The sequence below is a fragment of the Numida meleagris genome, chromosome 4, assembly GCF_002078875.1.
Source record: "Numida meleagris isolate 19003 breed g44 Domestic line chromosome 4, NumMel1.0, whole genome shotgun sequence".
NCBI classification, from domain to species: Eukaryota; Metazoa; Chordata; class Aves; order Galliformes; family Numididae; genus Numida; species Numida meleagris.
Genome location: NC_034412.1, coordinates 10,539,896 through 10,558,025, shown reverse-complemented (window position 1 = coordinate 10,558,025; position 18,130 = coordinate 10,539,896). Strand labels below are relative to the sequence as shown.

General features: G+C 41.1%; 1 protein-coding gene across 11 annotated transcripts in view; it reads right to left on the bottom strand.

The window, feature by feature from the left end:
• Nucleotides 2,588-18,130, bottom strand: part of OSTN (osteocrin) — a 94,237-nt gene continuing 78,694 nt past the window's right edge. For 6 of the 11 annotated variants that reach the window (XM_021395643.1, XM_021395642.1, XM_021395640.1 and 3 more), the window contains 4 exons: nt 8,945-9,043; nt 6,027-6,244; nt 3,772-3,851; nt 2,588-3,464 (listed from right to left, as the gene is read on the bottom strand). In XM_021395643.1, coding sequence (XP_021251318.1) covers nt 3,442-3,464; nt 3,772-3,851; nt 6,027-6,244; nt 8,945-9,043 — 420 coding nt within the window. In that variant the 3' untranslated portion in view covers nt 2,588-3,441. The other 5 variants (XM_021395639.1, XM_021395644.1, XM_021395637.1 and 2 more) reach the window with 5 other exon arrangements.

Below are 18,130 nucleotides of genomic sequence, written 5' to 3'. Positions count from 1 at the left end.
AAAGCTCCTACTAAATACCTTGCTAAAGCAATGCAGTTTGTTTTAATATGATTCAGGAGCATGCCCTTCCTTTAGCCAGAACATGGGCATGTGTGGGCTGCTGTACTCGTGGGACTGGACCATCCCTACTCACTTCTACCTACTTACCCCAAAGAGACGCTAGCTGGTTTTTCCTACTGCAGAACTCATGGAATCATAAAGTTTGGAACAGGCCATTAAGATTATCTAGTCCAACTGTCAAATCATCAATTGTCTGCACCTGTCCAAAAGGAAGTGATCACAATCCATCAGCAGGTCCTACATATAACCATTTTAAATCACATTATCCAAGTTTACTTGCAAAGCAAAAGGATCACGTTCCCAAAGGTGTAAGTTCAGAATAAATCTTGAAGCCACTAATGTTAACTTTGAGATTTCCAGCAGTGTAAATGACAGCAGAATTTAGTAGGTGCTGTGAAAGCACGGATTGATTTTGACTAGAATTGAACTGTTTCTCCAGTCTTGTCTAGTCATGTTATTTAACTGCAGCTTGCGTACTAGGTATTCTTCAGAACTTTACCTTTCCCAAAGCACCAATTACCGTGGTACATTCATTGCCTAGAGCTCTGGCAAGATGTGCACACTTACAACAGCGGTACCTTGTATGTACTTCATCAACAAGAGATCTATTCATCTTATTATTGGCTAAAGCTGGCATACATGGTAATAAATAAATAAATAAACAAAAAGCTTGATTATACAGGTGAAATCTAATCACCTGCAAAGCAAAACTTGCTGTTAACACTAACTCTTTGCTATTTCCTTAACAGTGATTCAGAAGAAATTTCCCCTTTTCTGTGGCATTTGTGAGTCTGAAGATATGTGGGAACATACCTTCACATTCCCTCACAACAGCATCTAATGCAGGAAAAAGTATGGCCTATGGCTAAGAGAAGGGCATCTCTTTCCTTTAAGCATTTGGTGCTCATGGTACCCGGGCTACTCTAATATTTCCTACGTGCTGCTATGTTGGCTGCTTCTGCTGGAGTAATGTAGGGATGTTTTTGCTAGACTCACCATCAGCAGTCACTGTAGGGCTCCCACCCTTCCTCCTAAACACAAAACGGAACACTTCCTCAGATGCCACCTCCACATCATGGCTGCTTGCACCTCACCCACGCTTGGGCAGTCACATTTACTGAAGTTAATGACCCACAGGCAATAATTAAAGGGATTTTCCTCAGGCATTCTAGTAGATCATGTTGAATTGTTAGCAGAAAAAAATCTCGCAGGCATCCAAATGGATTTGGAAGCAGGCAGCTGGGCTGTAGTATATCCTCTTGTGGACCCTCATGCTACACAGGATGACCGAATCTATCCAGTACTGCATATGAAAACAAATCATGGCAACCAGCCCTTCAGACATCACCATACTTCAAACAGCACCTATCAATTTATGGATGTTAAAGAGCCACAGGAGGCTGCAGCGTGTTCGGAGGGGCAGATGAACAGAAAGGCTGTTTCTTTCTCCCAGGTTATCTGTGCAGTGACTGAAGCTTCCAGGTCCCAGTTTCAGGTAGCACCACCACAGAGACCTCTGTCCTGATTTGCTTTCGTGTTTTCCTTCAGATGGAGAGCACTTCTGGACCCAACTACGGGCTTAAAAAACCCTCTTTATTTAGAAGCCCACACTAATACCTGCTGACTGTTGGAATACTTTTAGTATCCAGCAGTATCTTTGCAGGATGGCCGTGTCACCATTGGATTCCACTGATACAAGCCTTCCAAAATATGCCCTGCAATAAGTCGTCCATGTTGCTTTTGAAAGACAACTATATGAGAGGTCAGAAGTACACGACTTCCATAATCTACCCACAGCCCATACATATGGCTGCTTGGCAATCAGATTATCTGCAGACTGTCTGGGTGAGCTCAGTGCAGTAAGATAACTGTTTACTAAACTGCAGGCCAGGCTCAGGACTGGTGGCTGCAGCACACTCCAGAGGACAGGGGGCTGAGCTTGTCCTGGAGTCCATTTGTGGATTTGCTTCTAGCATGGACAGAAAATCTTGTCTCAGATCAGCACTCAGTCTCAAATCCTTTATCTGCAAGTTTAAAGGTAAAGTGAGCAATGGGACTCAAAGACATGCACTGGATTCTGCCTGCCCTTCCGAATGGGAACTTCATCGCCCACTATGGCCTGAGCTGGGGCCATTGCCCCCCGAGTTCCAATCCTTAGAACAGCTTTAATCTCAAGGACTCATTTTGTTAGCTGATAGACAGGTCCCTCACATTAGATCAGGAAATTAACACTTATTTCTAATATCTCCTGCCTTACTGCAGCTCTCTGACTAACACAGGGTAAGTATGTGGCAAGATACATTTTGCTTTCCTAGTCCTAAATAATTCTTTCTCTGTGGATCTTCTTTTGCAATTCTAAGGATTATTTATACCCAGGAATAGCAATCCAAGGCATTTAGCTGATGTAGACCGTAGTCCAACAAGGAGGTTTAAAAGAGATCAGTTGGGAATCTGAGCATTGAGATGTCAGCCAACAGCTCTTGTCAGCTGTATTTCGTAATCTGGAAAGAAGTGAAAAGCAATGAAGCAGGATTCAAGATAACCTGTTTACTCTGAATTGAAATAGAGAGAACAGGCACACATTTACATGTTATCAGACTAAGAAATGCTTGAACTTTTACAGTTGGATATGTGATTATGCCCCATGCACACATCAAGAGACTAAAATAAGGCATACAATGCAGATGGCATAGGAAGTAGATGACTTCATATTTGGACGCTATCCTATGTTATGCATAGGGAGGACTGAAATGCATTTGTTAGCTTACAGGAGGAAACTGACAGTCTCGCCACAATTCAGGATATGCTGTGCAATGAAAACATTTCTAAATTTGGTGCAGAGATACAAGAAAGACTGTTAAAAGCATCAGAGCAAATCCTAAGATTTTTTTCTTATTTCTTATTCAGATCAACTCCTAATGATATCAGTAGATGTCTTCTCCGAAATAGCAGTTTAAATAAAATACGGATTTGTCCCATAACTGTTAAATCCTCCCTTCATCTAACAGAAAAACACCCTCTTGAAAGATATGCGCAAAGCAAACTGCCTGCATTTCATGGGCTACTGTTGGCTTCTCTGAGAGTTTTATTTTAAATCCAAATATTCTAACAGCCCTTGCTAGGAGAACAGACTTCTGCAGGTTTGAGAGAGAAATGCCATGCGATTAAACTATACATTTTTTTCTGTCTCCTCCTGTCAGTGGCACCGTGCACAGCTGTGAGAGCATTCTGACCTGATGAACTGAATTAGTTACTATTTGTAAATGCAATGTTTGTAAAACACAATGTGAAGTAGATTTTGCAGGAGGTCAATTCCTTGAGTCAACGACAAGATGTACTCTGATGCATCTTCCACATTTCTGTGATGTTTCCTGTATGGCATCAATCATTCAGAACAGAAGAACCTAGAGGCAGAAAATCAGTAAACATTACATCTTCTCAAATCAGAACTGCAAGGCTTGGACGAAGATAACGTAAGGAGACGGAAAAGCTAATAAATAATTCTTTTCTTGGAAGGGAGTAGTACTAATGTAGATGATTCAAACTAAATTGTGTCACAATCCACACGTTATATAAGAAGCCTTCCCTCCCCAAGGCTCCCTATCCAAACCTACTGGCATGACCTGAGTACCTCCATGTGACTGAGAGCAGGAGGGGCTCTCCAACCTGCCCACACCCTGACACTCTGGCTTACTTGCAGGAACTGCTAACCCTTGGTGTTGCCAAGACGGCTCACTCCGATCCGGTCAAGAGGAACTCCGAACCGTCTCTTAGGCAGCTCAACCACTTTCCTGCAAGGGGAAAAAGGGAAAGAAGGAGGGAAAGAATTACGGAAAGGCATCATAGGAATAATCAAAAGTGTTACTACGTCTTTGATTCCTCCTTTCATCCCACTCACAATTTTACTGCTCACACAGAACAGCTGTGCAGCAGCAGCTGAAGATGTGAGCTTAAAAATGCTTCATTTCTCTTAAAAATTAATGGACAGGAGTGGCACCTGTTTTACAGACTGGCACTGGTGCACTATCCCTGTTTTAATCTGACAGCAAACAAACAACTTCATAGGTTAACTGCTATTGATAAAAGAAAGGAGATGCATAGCCCGCAGACCCCTTTTCTCACAAACCCTTATATCAAGCACTTTTGCACAGTTCACCACCTCACGGGCAGTACTCTTTACAACACAGTGTAGACACAAGCTGGTGCAAGTGGGACATGAGCTGCTAGAGTCATACTGAACCTGATCTGATAGAAAGAGGCATAGAACCACCTTAGTTGGAAGGGACCCTTAAAGTCCATCTGGTCCAACTCCCTGCAATGAACAGGGATGCTACAGCTCCATCAGGTGCTCAGAGCCCGGTCCTGCCTGACCTTGGGTGTCTCCAGGGATGGGGCATCCTCCACCTCTCTGGCAACCTGTGCCAGCGCCTCACCACTCTTAATGTAAACAAACAAACAACAAAAAAAAAACCACCACACTTTTTCCTTATTTCCAATCTAAATCTCCCCTCTTAGTTGGAAACCATTTCCCCCTGTTCTATCACAGCAGACCCTGCTGAAGAGTCTGCATCCTTCTTTCTTACAGCTCCCCTTTAACTACCCGTGTTGGTTTACATGGAACGCGTTCTGCACATGCATTAATTGCAATATTGCCTTGGCCTGCAGTTAAATAAAGAAATTGTAAAATCTCATCAACGGGAAAGGCTGAGCAGCCGGAGAGAGGTTCTGCAGCTGAGCTTCCCCTCTGGTGGCCATCTGGAGCCATAGCAGGACAATCCACTTGCACAGTCTTGTCGGCTGCTCCCTTTCCACCTTCCAAACGAGACTGTACCAATTTCAGCACTTTCTAAGGGCAAAGTGATGTTTTCTATTTAAAGCACCCTTTCTTAACAATGATATATAAAAAAATTAAAAATTCCAGAATCTCTTTTCAGGAGCCAGCCACATGCCAAAAAGTAAACAAAACTGATTTTGTTCTCTTAAAGTGATACACAGACAAAATAGTTCTACTTAAGGACTTCTAACCTTTATTTTGGGTCACATTCAAAAAATTCTACCAGCAGACTGGACAAATAAGTAGAAAAATGTCAAGAAACACTTTTTGAGGTGAAGAAAAAAGTACAACAAAAAAATATCTGTAATGTTAACTGGCTCTTCGGAGTACTTCCCATTTCCAGATTAAGCTTTAAGCATGTTATTGAATACTTTACAGCACTAGGGATTCCATCCAACAGAAGTCAATTAGCAGAAAGAGGGAATAAGACAATTAAGCTCTTTCAGGCATGGTGAACATCACCGCTGCTTTGCCCCAGACATGCTGACTTTCCCCACCTATACCAAGCTGTTGCTCAGCCCTCAGTTACAAACATACTCATCTTCTAGCGTGTACTGTGGAAGTATTGGTGTACTGCTGTACTGATTAAAGCCTGGCTTGTCATAAGTTGATCAAGATCTTGAAGCTTTTCTCCTTGGAAGCCCATTCTGTATCCTGACTGTCCATTTTAACAATACGTTCTTCATCTCGCTGTTCCTGACGTGCACCACCAAACCTTCTCTTCACCTCAGCCTCAGGAACACCTAGCCCTACCCCTTTGCTTTTGAACCTCAGGCAAACATTGGCTTCAAATCATTTCAGGACCAAAAGAGTAGTTTTAAATTGCATTTTTTAGAACATTTCTTTCTGTTGTTGTGAGCTAATATCCATGTCCTTGAATGTTCTTTGTTATCCAGATGATGCTTTAAGGATAAATGAACTACCGTGTGTATTATCCATCACAGCTGAAGAACTATATATCATGCAGCCAGAATGGTCTCTGAAGAGCTTCTGGTACCCTGATCTGGTACCCTGGTACCTCACAACTGCAGTAAAATTGTTAGTGGCTAAAGCTATACCATTTGTATCCAGGACAACATACCAACAGCTTTCTCTCAACTTTATCACTGGTAGGGCCCATCTAAAACTTTACCTCTGTTTGCCTTTGGCATCCACAGATGTTGCAGAAATTCTGTCAATTGGGGAGCCAAATCCTGGAAAACTCCTTTTCTTCTTCGTCTCAGTCACCTCGTTCTCCAGAGACACCAGCTCATCAAGGAGGAGCAGTTTGGCTGCCAGGCTGGAGGCTGACTTCTCCTCGCTGGCAGTAGGATGTGCTGCCATGCCCAAAGCAGCAGAAGGCTCCAAAGGCTGCAGAAGCAAACAGCGAGGTTAGTTTGTTGCTGAAGAAAAGCAATTTCAGGCACATTCCAATCGCAGGAGTTCGCCATAGAAGGCTGGGGTGGTTTTTGGTGGAATTGAACTCCCCTTCTTTACTACTGAAAGAGTCATCAAACTCAGACAGATTTAGGATTTCACAAAGCCCATTTTCTGTAGGTTAGCTCACTATCGCTATCTCAACAGCGTTATCAGGAACACTCGTAGCATGAGCTGAATCATTTCATTCTTTTTAAAATGCAGTTAACAATACCAGACTGTAATATCCATTCTAATACTTCCCAGTGAAATGTAACAAACATTGATGAAAGGTCATACAGCGTTTTCCACTTAACGTCAACAAATTGATTGTTTGCAAGAAATACCCCAAGACAAACTTGCACAGCACTGACAGAGAATTTACACTGTACCACTACATGAGGAAGAGGAAAGGAAAAATCTGCGTGTTCACTCAATACAAGGTTTTGAACCTTTCTCATGATGTTAGGCTTAATATCTTTTCAAATCCAAATTCTACACAGCTACCCAGAATAGCCAAGAATAGTGGAGTCTGCCAATAAAGAAATGAGACAAATCAATGAAAGTAAATTATTTGCTTTTTGAATAACAGCAAAATACAGGGCAGCAGCTAGTCTATAAAGGCATTTATCAAATTCACATCATTCCCTCTTTCAATGAAATGTTTGTCTTCTTCCTCTGCTTGAACTTCACAGAATTAGATTTAAAAAATGCTAACCAAAATTTTTATCGCATGCCTTCAGACAGGTTTTCCTCTATCTGTCGATACACGTTACTATCTTTCTTATTTACACACAGTGAATTTAGTAGGAATGTACAGGAAATCATCACGTGGATGACGTAATATGCTTGTGGACAATAGCAGTGGTCTTCCTACTGCTGATGAGTGGCATAACCAGGGATGGAGAGTATAAAGTTCTGACCTTTATATAAGGAGGAGCAAGATGAGCACAACAGTCACAAGAATGATGCAACAATACTTTTGTAAAGGTTCTCATACTATCCTCTGACTTTCCTCTTTGAGTTGCAAGTGCCCTTAAGTGGTCATTTCTGTTCCCTTTCAGGGTTACAAAACTTTCATAAAGGTCTGCAACAGAATTATACCTTAAAAAAACCACCACCAACAAAAAAAAAACAACCTCACCCTTACGATTAGAGAGAATAAATATCTACAATAATGCAATAATGCTTGAAACTGGATGGCAAAATATATCCTCTGCTCTTGAGTACTATGTGTGGTTCTACTTATTTAATATCTTTGAAAGGATATTATGAAATTGTATAAAGTAAAGAGACTGTTAAGAGATAATCAGAGCTAGACAAAGTTTTCTTACGGTGAGTCACTGGACAAAGCACAACTTCATAGAAGAGCAAAGAGATGAGTGTTGGGGCGAGGGTAAAATAGAGGGTTGAAAAACATGAACAGCAAAGAGTCAAGCAGGGACTAGTAAAACCAGTGATTCAAAAAAAAATAAGAACAGCTCCCTCTTTCTTCAACTGAATTCACTAGATTTAAAATAAATATGAGGAGTTCCCTTTTTAAACATAGATGAAGTAGAATGCATTGTCTAAGGATGTCATAGATAGCAAGATTTTAAACTGCTTCAAAGACATCAGGCTCCGTCAGCAGCTGAAAGAATGCCCTGATCCAGTGCAGAATCTGGAACAGGAAGACTCTGAAGATGTTCTGCTCTTACATTCACTTCACAAACATCTGTCATTGATAGAGACAGGATACCAGGTCTCTCTGGTATCAGAACAGCAGCTGCTACGGGAAGCGGTTCTCCCAAACCCTATTTTCTACAACATTATTTTGTGTAATCAAAGCATGCTCACTTGAAGACAGAGAGCAAGGCAGAAGAGAAGGATCCATTGGCATTCTCCAGAATGCATCTAACTTCTAAACTGATCTGAAAAACCTCTATGGAAGACCAGAAAAAAGCCAAGCAGTGCTACTCCAGCTAAACTTTTAGATCTTGATTTTTATGACATGAAACCATTACATAAACATCTTTGCTGCCACATCTGTTTTAGGTCAAGATGACTTAAAAGAGAGTGCGCTAGAAGCATTTTCAGATGCAATACCTGCACATCCTACTGGATGAAGCTAGAGGCAGGAGCTCTCCCATTTTGTCTGCTGTTTTCCTTTGCCAAATTAGGCAAGTTGCTCTGCCCCTTCCCTCTCCTGGCTTCTTGCGCCTCCTTTAATTTTTAAGTTTTATGCAGGGAGTGTTCCATCAAAGCTCTCCTCAAGGCTCCAACTCACGCTATTATTTGTCTTTTAAGAAAGAGGGAAACTTTCCCTTCAGTGTTGGCTTGTTTCCCCCCTCCCATCATCCCATTTCCCCCCGCAAGGAGTTCTCTCTCTGAAGTCACTGGACAACGTTTTAACACATGGAAATCCAACAGTGTTTCAGGAGAGTCTGCATGAATCAGGGTAGGGCTTCATTCGGTCTGTCCTCTGACAGCCACGCAATTTGCATCGCTCTTTTTACTGGGGAAGCCGCCCTGCTCCTGCTTTGCCCCTTGCAGAATCAATACACACCATTCCCCTTTCAGCACTGTCTGGATATTGCTGTGCCTTGCACACACAGCAGCCATGAGCGACCTAGGAAGAGTAGTGTTATGTGACAACGACCAGAAACAATGACCTACCTCCGGAGCTGCCTCTGCAAGGAGCATTGAGCTAGAATGCCACTGCAGCAGGGTGATCACAAGGGCCAGATGGACCACGACAAGCTGGAACTGCAGCATCTGCAAAGGAGAACAGTTAGAAGCTCCGTAGCCACATTCCCAGAAGAGAGAGCAGGTAGCAAACACCCATGAAAATTTATACAGACTGAGGGTGAAAAGATAAGAGGAGAACACCTTGCTCCAAAGATCTTTAAGAAGTGAAAGGGAGAGCCTGTTCCCATGGTTGTTAACACATCTTATCTTACAGAGCCACTGCATAAAAATCAGTAACCAGATAGCACCGAGTGTCCTTCATCAGTGGGTACAGAATCTGCTCTGCTGGGGCCCTGTAAAGCTTTTAATTCCTTTCTGCACAATTGCCCCCTCCTTGCAGTGGGGGGAGTAACGAATGCAAACTTGTGTTAAAACCAGGCAAACTAGATCCTTACTTGAAAGCAGAGGCAGCCACGAACCACCCCAAACACAGGATAGCTGCCTAAAGCTGTTACAGAAATCACAGATCTCCCCAGCAGCATTTTGATACCCACAGAGCATCAAAGTAAGGCAGAGAGGTTCAAGTTTTGGGAGGATCGGGAAGATGCAGGCATTTCTTCAGCTGTGGATTTGGGCTAGCATTGCTTCAGTCCTTGACTGGATCTAGCTTTTAAAACCTGACATGCCTCCAGCATGACCAGGTGGGAATCTTTCAGCTGATCTTAATAAGAGCTAGGCTAAGGCCTCTAGAGCCAAAAGTACCTGCTAACTTGCTGATCAGTCTGTTACCAGGTTCAGCCCCAGAGAAGAATTCAAGCCTGCTTCTACTGCTCTTTGCTGACCCTTCTCTTGGCAAAAGCAAGAACAGAAAGGACGTATGAATGCATTTCTGTGATATACAGCGTTTGCGTTATCACTTGCTTAGCAAATCTCTCATAAGCTCAGGCAGAGTACGCATGGTAAAAAATATCTGGCTTTCCACTTTTGCCCACACTACAAGAGAGAAGCCACAAAGGTGCGTGGAGTCCAGTTTTAACAAGATATAACACCTACGCTTTTTCTCAAAGCTCTGTTTCTTGCTTGTTTTTCGTTCCAGTAAGTTTTGTGTGTGCTTCTGTTATCTGGTTACACCATTACAAATATCTTCTTTATATTGTTCATGAGGGATTGTTGTAGCCAGGGAAAAAAGCAGCTGGTTAATCTGTATGAAGCAAATCTCTCCAGTGAGCAGACTAAGCTCACTAGAATCAAAGGACAAAGCCAAAGCAGCAAACCAGGTGGTACCACCATCTCTCAGTTTGATATGAAAAGCTCTTAAAGCCAGACAAGGGTTTGGCTTGGTGTTTTTAAAGCTCTAGCCCTCTACAATGTATATTTTTGTACGTGGGTGTGCATTGAAATTCTAAGTAGTAGTCTACTACCTTCACAGGTAACCACATCCTGATTATTTGGATACAGAGACATAAAAATAAATGGCAAGGTTAAAAACACATGTTTATTATGGTTTAAAGTCTGTGCTGGTATTCATTCATCCCAAGGACCAAAGAGCTAAAAATAGCAACTAGTACACTAATCAAAATAAACATTAAGGCACCTGCAACACAAAAGACATTTGATTAACTGGTCAGAACTTGACGCCAGTGAAATTAGAAGCAGAGGAAATTGTAAGGACTTCAAGCTTGGCTTTAGCTCCAATGGAAATCAGTAGCTGAGAAGCAATATCACTGGTTTAAAAGGGAGCAAAACTAAGTCCAACAAAGTCCAGTTGTGCTGGACTGCCATGCAGTGTTGTGACCATGGCAGGAAAAAGGTTCAGCTTCATTCTCTTCCATCACTTTTCTACCAGTTTTGCACAGATGGGTCATGGGATTGGGGTGTTATCCCATGTCTTTAGAATTTCAGGGTCTGGCCTGGTGTTATCTGACATAAAATATGGCTTAACCTTCATTAAATGTAATTGCAAGTCTGAAATTCAGACATATTTATGTGTTTTAGTGATAACGATGTTTTTGCTTGAAATGTGTCAAAACTCAGATTCCTTATACAAATAAGTATCTTTGTTGCAGGTCCAATTAAAATACAATTAAAGATAAAAGAGAGAACATTATTCTACCTTATCAAAGCAGGATAAACCTTCAAAACTTTTTTTAAGGAATCTGTGTGGAGCCTTGTTCCAAGCAAAGATCACAAGAAAGCAAAATTCTTTACCAAACAGAAACTTTTAAGTCTCCAGCCTCAAACCAAAGGACTTTAAAGATGTTTTTCTTTAACAAAAAAAAAAAAAGACACCTCCTCCCCCCCCCAAATAAAAACCAAAAAACAAAATGACATCCTGAAGATAAGTGGGTTGAACAAAGCCCAGACAGTGTGTAATTTGTCACCAAGCTCCAAACCCATTGCCTGTCAAAAACAATAACAGCTGTCATTGTTCTTACCCATTTGAACTATCATATTTCACATTACTACAGAGATTACTCGGCAAGAATAAATCACAAGAGCTTTATTTTTCTTGCTGGCTTGTTAGCAAGAGAACCGAGGCAAGACATCATGCCTTGCACTGTAATCTTTCACTTTGGCTGCCACCATATATTGATGACTATGCTCTGCTTGCTGTCACAACAACAGGGGGCACATCCAAGCTCACCTGCAAATGAGGACCTTGCTCTTGCAAGAAGCATGATGTGGCTGAACCCAGGAGACGTGGGGCTTTGTGCTGTATATACCTAAACTGAGCTGCCACAGAGCCAAGCCCTAACTGTCCCCGGGGCACAGGGGAACTCCTGGCAGTAGGACCCAGTAGGACTGCAGTCCTCCTGCTGACTGAGCACTGGGATGGTGTTGGGAAACCTCCATCACCTGATAGGGTGACCTGAGGGTCTCTGGTGCCAGGTTCCAAACAGTTGGGGGAAATCATGGCTACCTCTGCAAGCCAGTTACCAATGTATTTTGTTGCTGCTCCAATGCCATAAGAGAAAATTAACTGCTGCTACCCAGCTTAAATCTATCATCGAGTCTTAACACTGACCTCATCAGCCTTGGACTGGACACCTCTTGGGAATCTATCTTATAAATAAAATTATGATGGTGAGTATCTTACCATAAGAACAACTTACTAATAGCCTGTGTGAAGCTCTGAGAATAAGCCTGCTCCTGCTGAAACCAATTTGCCCTACTTTTAAAAGCTGTACGATGGATCCTCTGAGCATTTTCATTACCACAAAGCCAAAAATATGTGCAGTACTAGCGCTTCCAAAAACTCCTGAGGGACAGTGTTTATCTCAAGCGTAATTTTCTAGTCATGTAAATATCAAAGAAAAGTGAGAAAAATCAAAATATATCCCACCCTCGGAAAAAAAAGCAGAGTCCAAAGATAGGTTAGAGTGGTGTTTTTGTTCTCATCCCACAGATGAGATATAGAGCACTTCTGACATACTGCTTTCTAAAAAGACACCGAAGCAAGACGTTGAGGCACAGGACATGGGACTTTGTGGCAAAATGAAATGCAGGCAGTCAGTGTCAGGCTCTTTATGTTATTAATAATGTGTTTCCCGGAGTAGGTTTAGATTTTTAAGCAATTCTATATAATTTATTAGATATATAGCACAGACACTTGTCAACTTCTTCAATGTAAATCTCCCTCTATTCTCAGTTTCCCAACTATGTAGATAAATAGTTGCAGGCAGATTTCATCTGATGTGAACACAGAGAAAATTCCTAAACTTGTGCAAGAAGTTTAAGACTAGTGATTCTGAGAACATGTCTGGGTATATCTGTGTCCCAAATGAAACATTCTGTCTGACGATATTCCAGGGACAAGAATCTCCACTTTCTGAAAATGCAGTTCCATAAAGACTTCTCAAGAAGGCACTTGGGATCAGCCATCATTTTTCAAAGCCATCGTTTTAACAATTATTTCCATCTTAATGATACCATTTGCAGTGTTTGGCCCAAACTACTAGTGTTTTCATATCATCACAAGTTATCCTGGCCTTTATTCTACTGAAGTTTCCATCAAAAATGCAGATGCACCTACTGACAGTTGTTCTTTTGGGAGAGGCAGATGCTGTTGGTGGATGCTCATGTAAACAGCTGTTTCTATTGCCTTTACAGGTTCAGAGGTGGCTGGGTCCCTGCCCACAGAAGGCTTCAATGTGTGGGACAGCACATGAATCACACCACTCAGAAGAAAGGCTGAAGACGTGGCACCCTGGTTTCCATGCTGAGTATGGAAAGTGAACAAATGCTTGTGCTGCAGAATGAATACTGCCCTGTTATTGGGAGGAATTTAACTGACGCAGGTGGAAAAACACTAGTGGAAAAAGTCAGTAGTGGTCCTCATCTCCTCATTTGCAAAAAGAGAAAGAAACCCAATGGTCACATGGAACAAACAGGGACAAATTTCCTTGGAATAGGCAGGAAGGAGACAAGTTGGACATCTTGCAAAACTGACTACATTTCCATTTCCAGCAGCACATTTCAGCAATTAAAAACTCCCAGCTCATTTCAAGACCATAAAAGTAGGAGATCAGGAAGCAGTGGGCACAGTAGGAGAGACAAAACACATTCAGGAGCCCAGGGACTATCAAATAAGATGGACACGGTGAATTGAAAGAAAACATCCATTAATGAGAAGAGCCTATTTCCACCTTTCCTAAGTGAGATGGTTGAGTGAGTATTCTTGGTATGCACAATGGAAAACAAAACATCATTAGATTATTCTTCATTGCCAACAAACTCTCAGTCCTAAATCAGTTATATATTTACTGACTGAACACACCAACTTTTCTTAATGCTTCTAGTAACTTTACATTTAGTTTTCTTCCTTCATCTTTAGCATGAGAACTAAAAACTTCATTGTCGGAGTGCCATTACCAGCATTTAAAATAAAAATAAGCACTGTATCAATAAAGATTGAGGAATATATCGTTGTTTTTCTACATTTGGAAAAAGCATTTCTTTTCCTAACAGCATTGGAGTCATAAATGGAAGTTCTTAATACCTGGTATGAAATGTATATTATCAGAATATACTATCAATACAAAGACATAGGCCATTTCAAGGCCAGTAAAAATATCCTTCAAGATATGCCTTTGAGATAACCTCTTAAGAGACAAGAATGGCATTGGAATTTGCTAACAAGAGAATCAAACCCTGACACTGATTTACTGGATAAAAGCTTCTAAATGTTCTGATCAAGGCATAAGAAGAAGAAAAGTCAATTACTTGATGATGATGAATTGCAAAGGGGAGTTAGAGATTAATCTGTTTCTTTAGGTTGACTAACAAGAAAGGGGAAGCTGCAACCACTTGCAATTTTGGCAGGGTCCATGAAGAGAGTTCTTACAACTCTCGTATGGTTCAAATTTTTAAATTTACAGTGTAAAAATCCCAGAGAGGTACCTTTGTCGTTCATTCAAAAAGTGAAAACCAAGCCCCAGCCTGCAGAAAGCAGCATGGTAGGTATTCATAAATACTAAAAAATACCTGTTTCGCAGCTTTCCCATCATTTACACCATTGTTCTGTTTGCCTACTTGCCTACTACTCCTCAGGATGCTCAAACTGTTTTACAAGTAAAGTAGGCTAAGCTGCGTTTTGGATACAGATGAGCAGAGACAGGTAAGTGTAATAATCTGCCCCAGGCTTCCTAAGTGAATCAATGGGCAGGGGCACAAAACATCCTGGCAGTTCCTCAGCTTTCAGCTCTGCACTCCCCATGAGGACAGTCATTCCAGACTGAAAAGCCAAGTAAGGAAAGCTAAAGGCAGCGTGGGCTTGTGCTTCAAAAATTAGTGGGATCTGAACATCACAGTAGCCTCTGGACATCTAAACCAAAGATTATTCACATGTATTTACTTGTATGACTCCAGTCTGGGAGGCAAAAAGAAGTGGTGAAATAGTTTTGAACCCAGAATGGAGAAATTACAATGACTATCACTGAATCAGAGTCTGACTTCACTTACAGTGGTACGAAGCTGAAGTAATCAGATCTCTGGATAATGATAATTACTCTGTTAGTGTAGGAATGTTTTCGCAGGATTATTCTGTTACTGCAGAAATGTGACAGAATCTGGATCGTTGATCTCGTACGGGACATAACAAAAACCTTTTGGCAGATTCATTAACTAAAGAAAAAATATTTCCCTAAATCAATTGTATATATTGTATTTTACAACATATTACATGCTGCTAACTTATCTACTGCGTATGATATACACTAATGCAAAGGAACTATTCTGCCATAGCTCTTCAGTATATTTTAAGAAGTAATATGTATTCAACAACAACATACACAAGAAAATCTATAACAATAAAACCAGACAGCAGTTTACTGCAAAAGTACTGCGAAAGCATGAAAGCAACTAGTCAGTGCTGTAAAACGCACTGACACATCTTGTTTAAATATTGGCTGATTAGCTGAAAGAAATAAGTTTCCACAGGATATTATTAGTTCAGTTTTAGTACCAAAAATACCAGGTGATAGGCATCTTATTATCCTAATCTCAAACTGGAAAAAGAAGCTGTACTTTTCCCATCTGACATGGGCATGTGTGTACTTTGTGCATGCCTGTTAATAGGAAAAAATAGGAAAAAAAATAAAAAGAAGAAAGCATAGAAGGGAAGAAAGTAGAGAAGAAAAGACAGCACAGAGACACACAAAATATCCCAAACCCCTCTCTGCTCTCACTCATCTTACCTTGCACTGGATACAAGCAATTCCAACTTTAATGGTCCTGCTATGCTCTTCTCCCTAACTTATCCCTAATGTTCAGCTTTCTTTCAGAGTTTTTATAGTCTCTGCTGTAGGCTACAAACTCCAATCCCTGCCTTTGCTTTCTCTTACATCATTTCTAAAGATTTTCCACTGATCCTTGCCCTAAACCTTTCTGTCTTGCACTCTCACACACATACTTGCCTCACATTTGTTATATTTATTGCTCTGATGAAGATGATTAGGTTATAATTAAAGGTCTAGGCTTTTGTTGTGTGTGTTGTTTTTTTTTTGTTCTTTCTCAGAATGAGACAGCCATGGAAGTGGGAATATTTTCCGCAGCATCACCATTCCTGTAACCCCTCCTTTCTGCAAACTGCAGTAGAGAAACCTAATGACTTTAAATATATATATGTATTTTTAACTGTATTTCCTGGGCACAACAGAAATAACTTTAGAGGGACAGCATTTACTTTAGGAAGAAATAAATTAGTCTGCTTACCAGATTAACGAGATAAGCAGTAGAAAAGGAGTGTGCTTTTGTAAAGCAACTTACAAGAACTTAAGTCTTTCAGACACCTTATTTCAGTTATTGAAATCACTGTTGTGTGAGCTATGGAAGTATCTTCCCTAAGCAGCAGCAGAGGACCTTTTATTTCTTTCTTTGCTTGTACTCTAGGAATGAGTCTATCTCATTTGTTAAGTAATGTACATAGAAATTATGGGCTAATCTGGGGGACTACAATTCCCACCTGTGCAGACTCCTTAGCAGTTTGATCATAATGACTTTATTCTCTCAACAGGTAGGCACAGTACTTTTAAAATAGCTGTAACTCTGACTTTCCAAAAGCACTTGCTACAACCAACAGAGAGTAGAAGGAAATTTCAAATGTAGCTTTGCATTATGTGGGAAAAAATACCAGCCAGGGAGCAACACCTTTGATTTCATCATCTGTCTTGATTGAAGTGATTAGAAAAAGATAAAAGGTTAATCATATTTCTTTAACGCAGCTCATTTTCCAGACAAAGATGGCAGCAGAATTTTGTAGAGCTGACATAAAGTGCCAAATCAGGATTGTTCATTGCAGAGCATGTTTCCACCATACTGATTGAGGCATCAGGAAAAAAAAGAAAAAAAAGGAAAAAAAAAAAGGAAACACAGACCGAGTATCTAGTTTTGGTCATGAAGACAATATACATGACAGCCCCAGAAGACAGGGAAATGCAAAGGAATTATTTTTACAGCATTTCTCAGCACGGGCAGATCTTTGAGTATGGGCTACAAAAATATGCGTAGCCATAGGAGCATCCACGCCGTGCTGGAGCATGTAGGTGGGGACTGTTTTCCACTGCGGAGCATAACAGAACAATAACAGCCATCCCAGAAGTCTAAATGGGCCCTGTGGTTACTAGAACTGCAGCAGAATCATAAGCATAGAGCTAAACACCGAACTGATGAAACAGCCCAAAACATTGCCCCTGGGAAAGAACTGGACCTGTCTCAGTTTTATACAGCTACATGCATTGAGATGCTTGAAGCCTAAGAACACAGCAGTACTTGATAGACCTGTATAAAACACACAAACAGGATCTCAGGAAAAAGATAACCATGGTGTAACCACAAGTTATTTTTAGATTTATGGGGTAATTTTGCTACATATGACTATGAGGTTTTGCCAAGCTCTTTAAATTGGATCTCTGCAGGGCTGATAAGAGACACAGGCTGTGCCAACGTGAATAAGCTGAGAACGGACAACTGAATGCCTGCAACTTAGGCATTTCAGTATTTCACAGCAAATCATAGAATCATAGAATGGCTTGGGTTGGAAGGAATCCCAAGGATCATCAAGTTCCAATCCTCCTGCCACAGGCAGGGCCACCAACCTCCAGATCTGGTTCTAGACCAGGTTGCCCAGGGGAAGCCTGGAAGATGGCTGAGGCTCAGCCAGCTGAGGCTCAGTGCCTAGCAAGACAGGAGGATGCTGGGCTCAGGGAAAAGCAGGAAGAGAAATGCAGCCATGTTGCCAGTTGCTTTGACTCCAAAGGGATATCCAAGACCAGGTATTAAGATTTTCTTGCAGGCTCTCTGCAAGATCTTGTAACAAAGCTCCAATTACTCTTCTACCACTTGGAACTGCCATGAGATTGTGGCTCTTCCTTTTAGATAAGTGATATACACTTTTTCTAATTCAACATGGATTGATTGCTCTTCTCTTCCTACAAAAGCAGAGAGCCTAAAAGATTTCTGAAATGGATGCTGATCACAGAACTATCATCAGCTCTGACCAGCAGGTGAAAGAGTCTCAGATGTAAGTAATCAGCCATCTTCATGGGCTGATGATGACCTCAGAATAGGACATGTTACCAGCACACACCATTTGTTTTTTGTTTCCTAGGGGGAAAAAAAAGTATAGAGTGTTAACAGTCATCAAGTCACAAGTGACTTAGATTTAGCAACAACTTA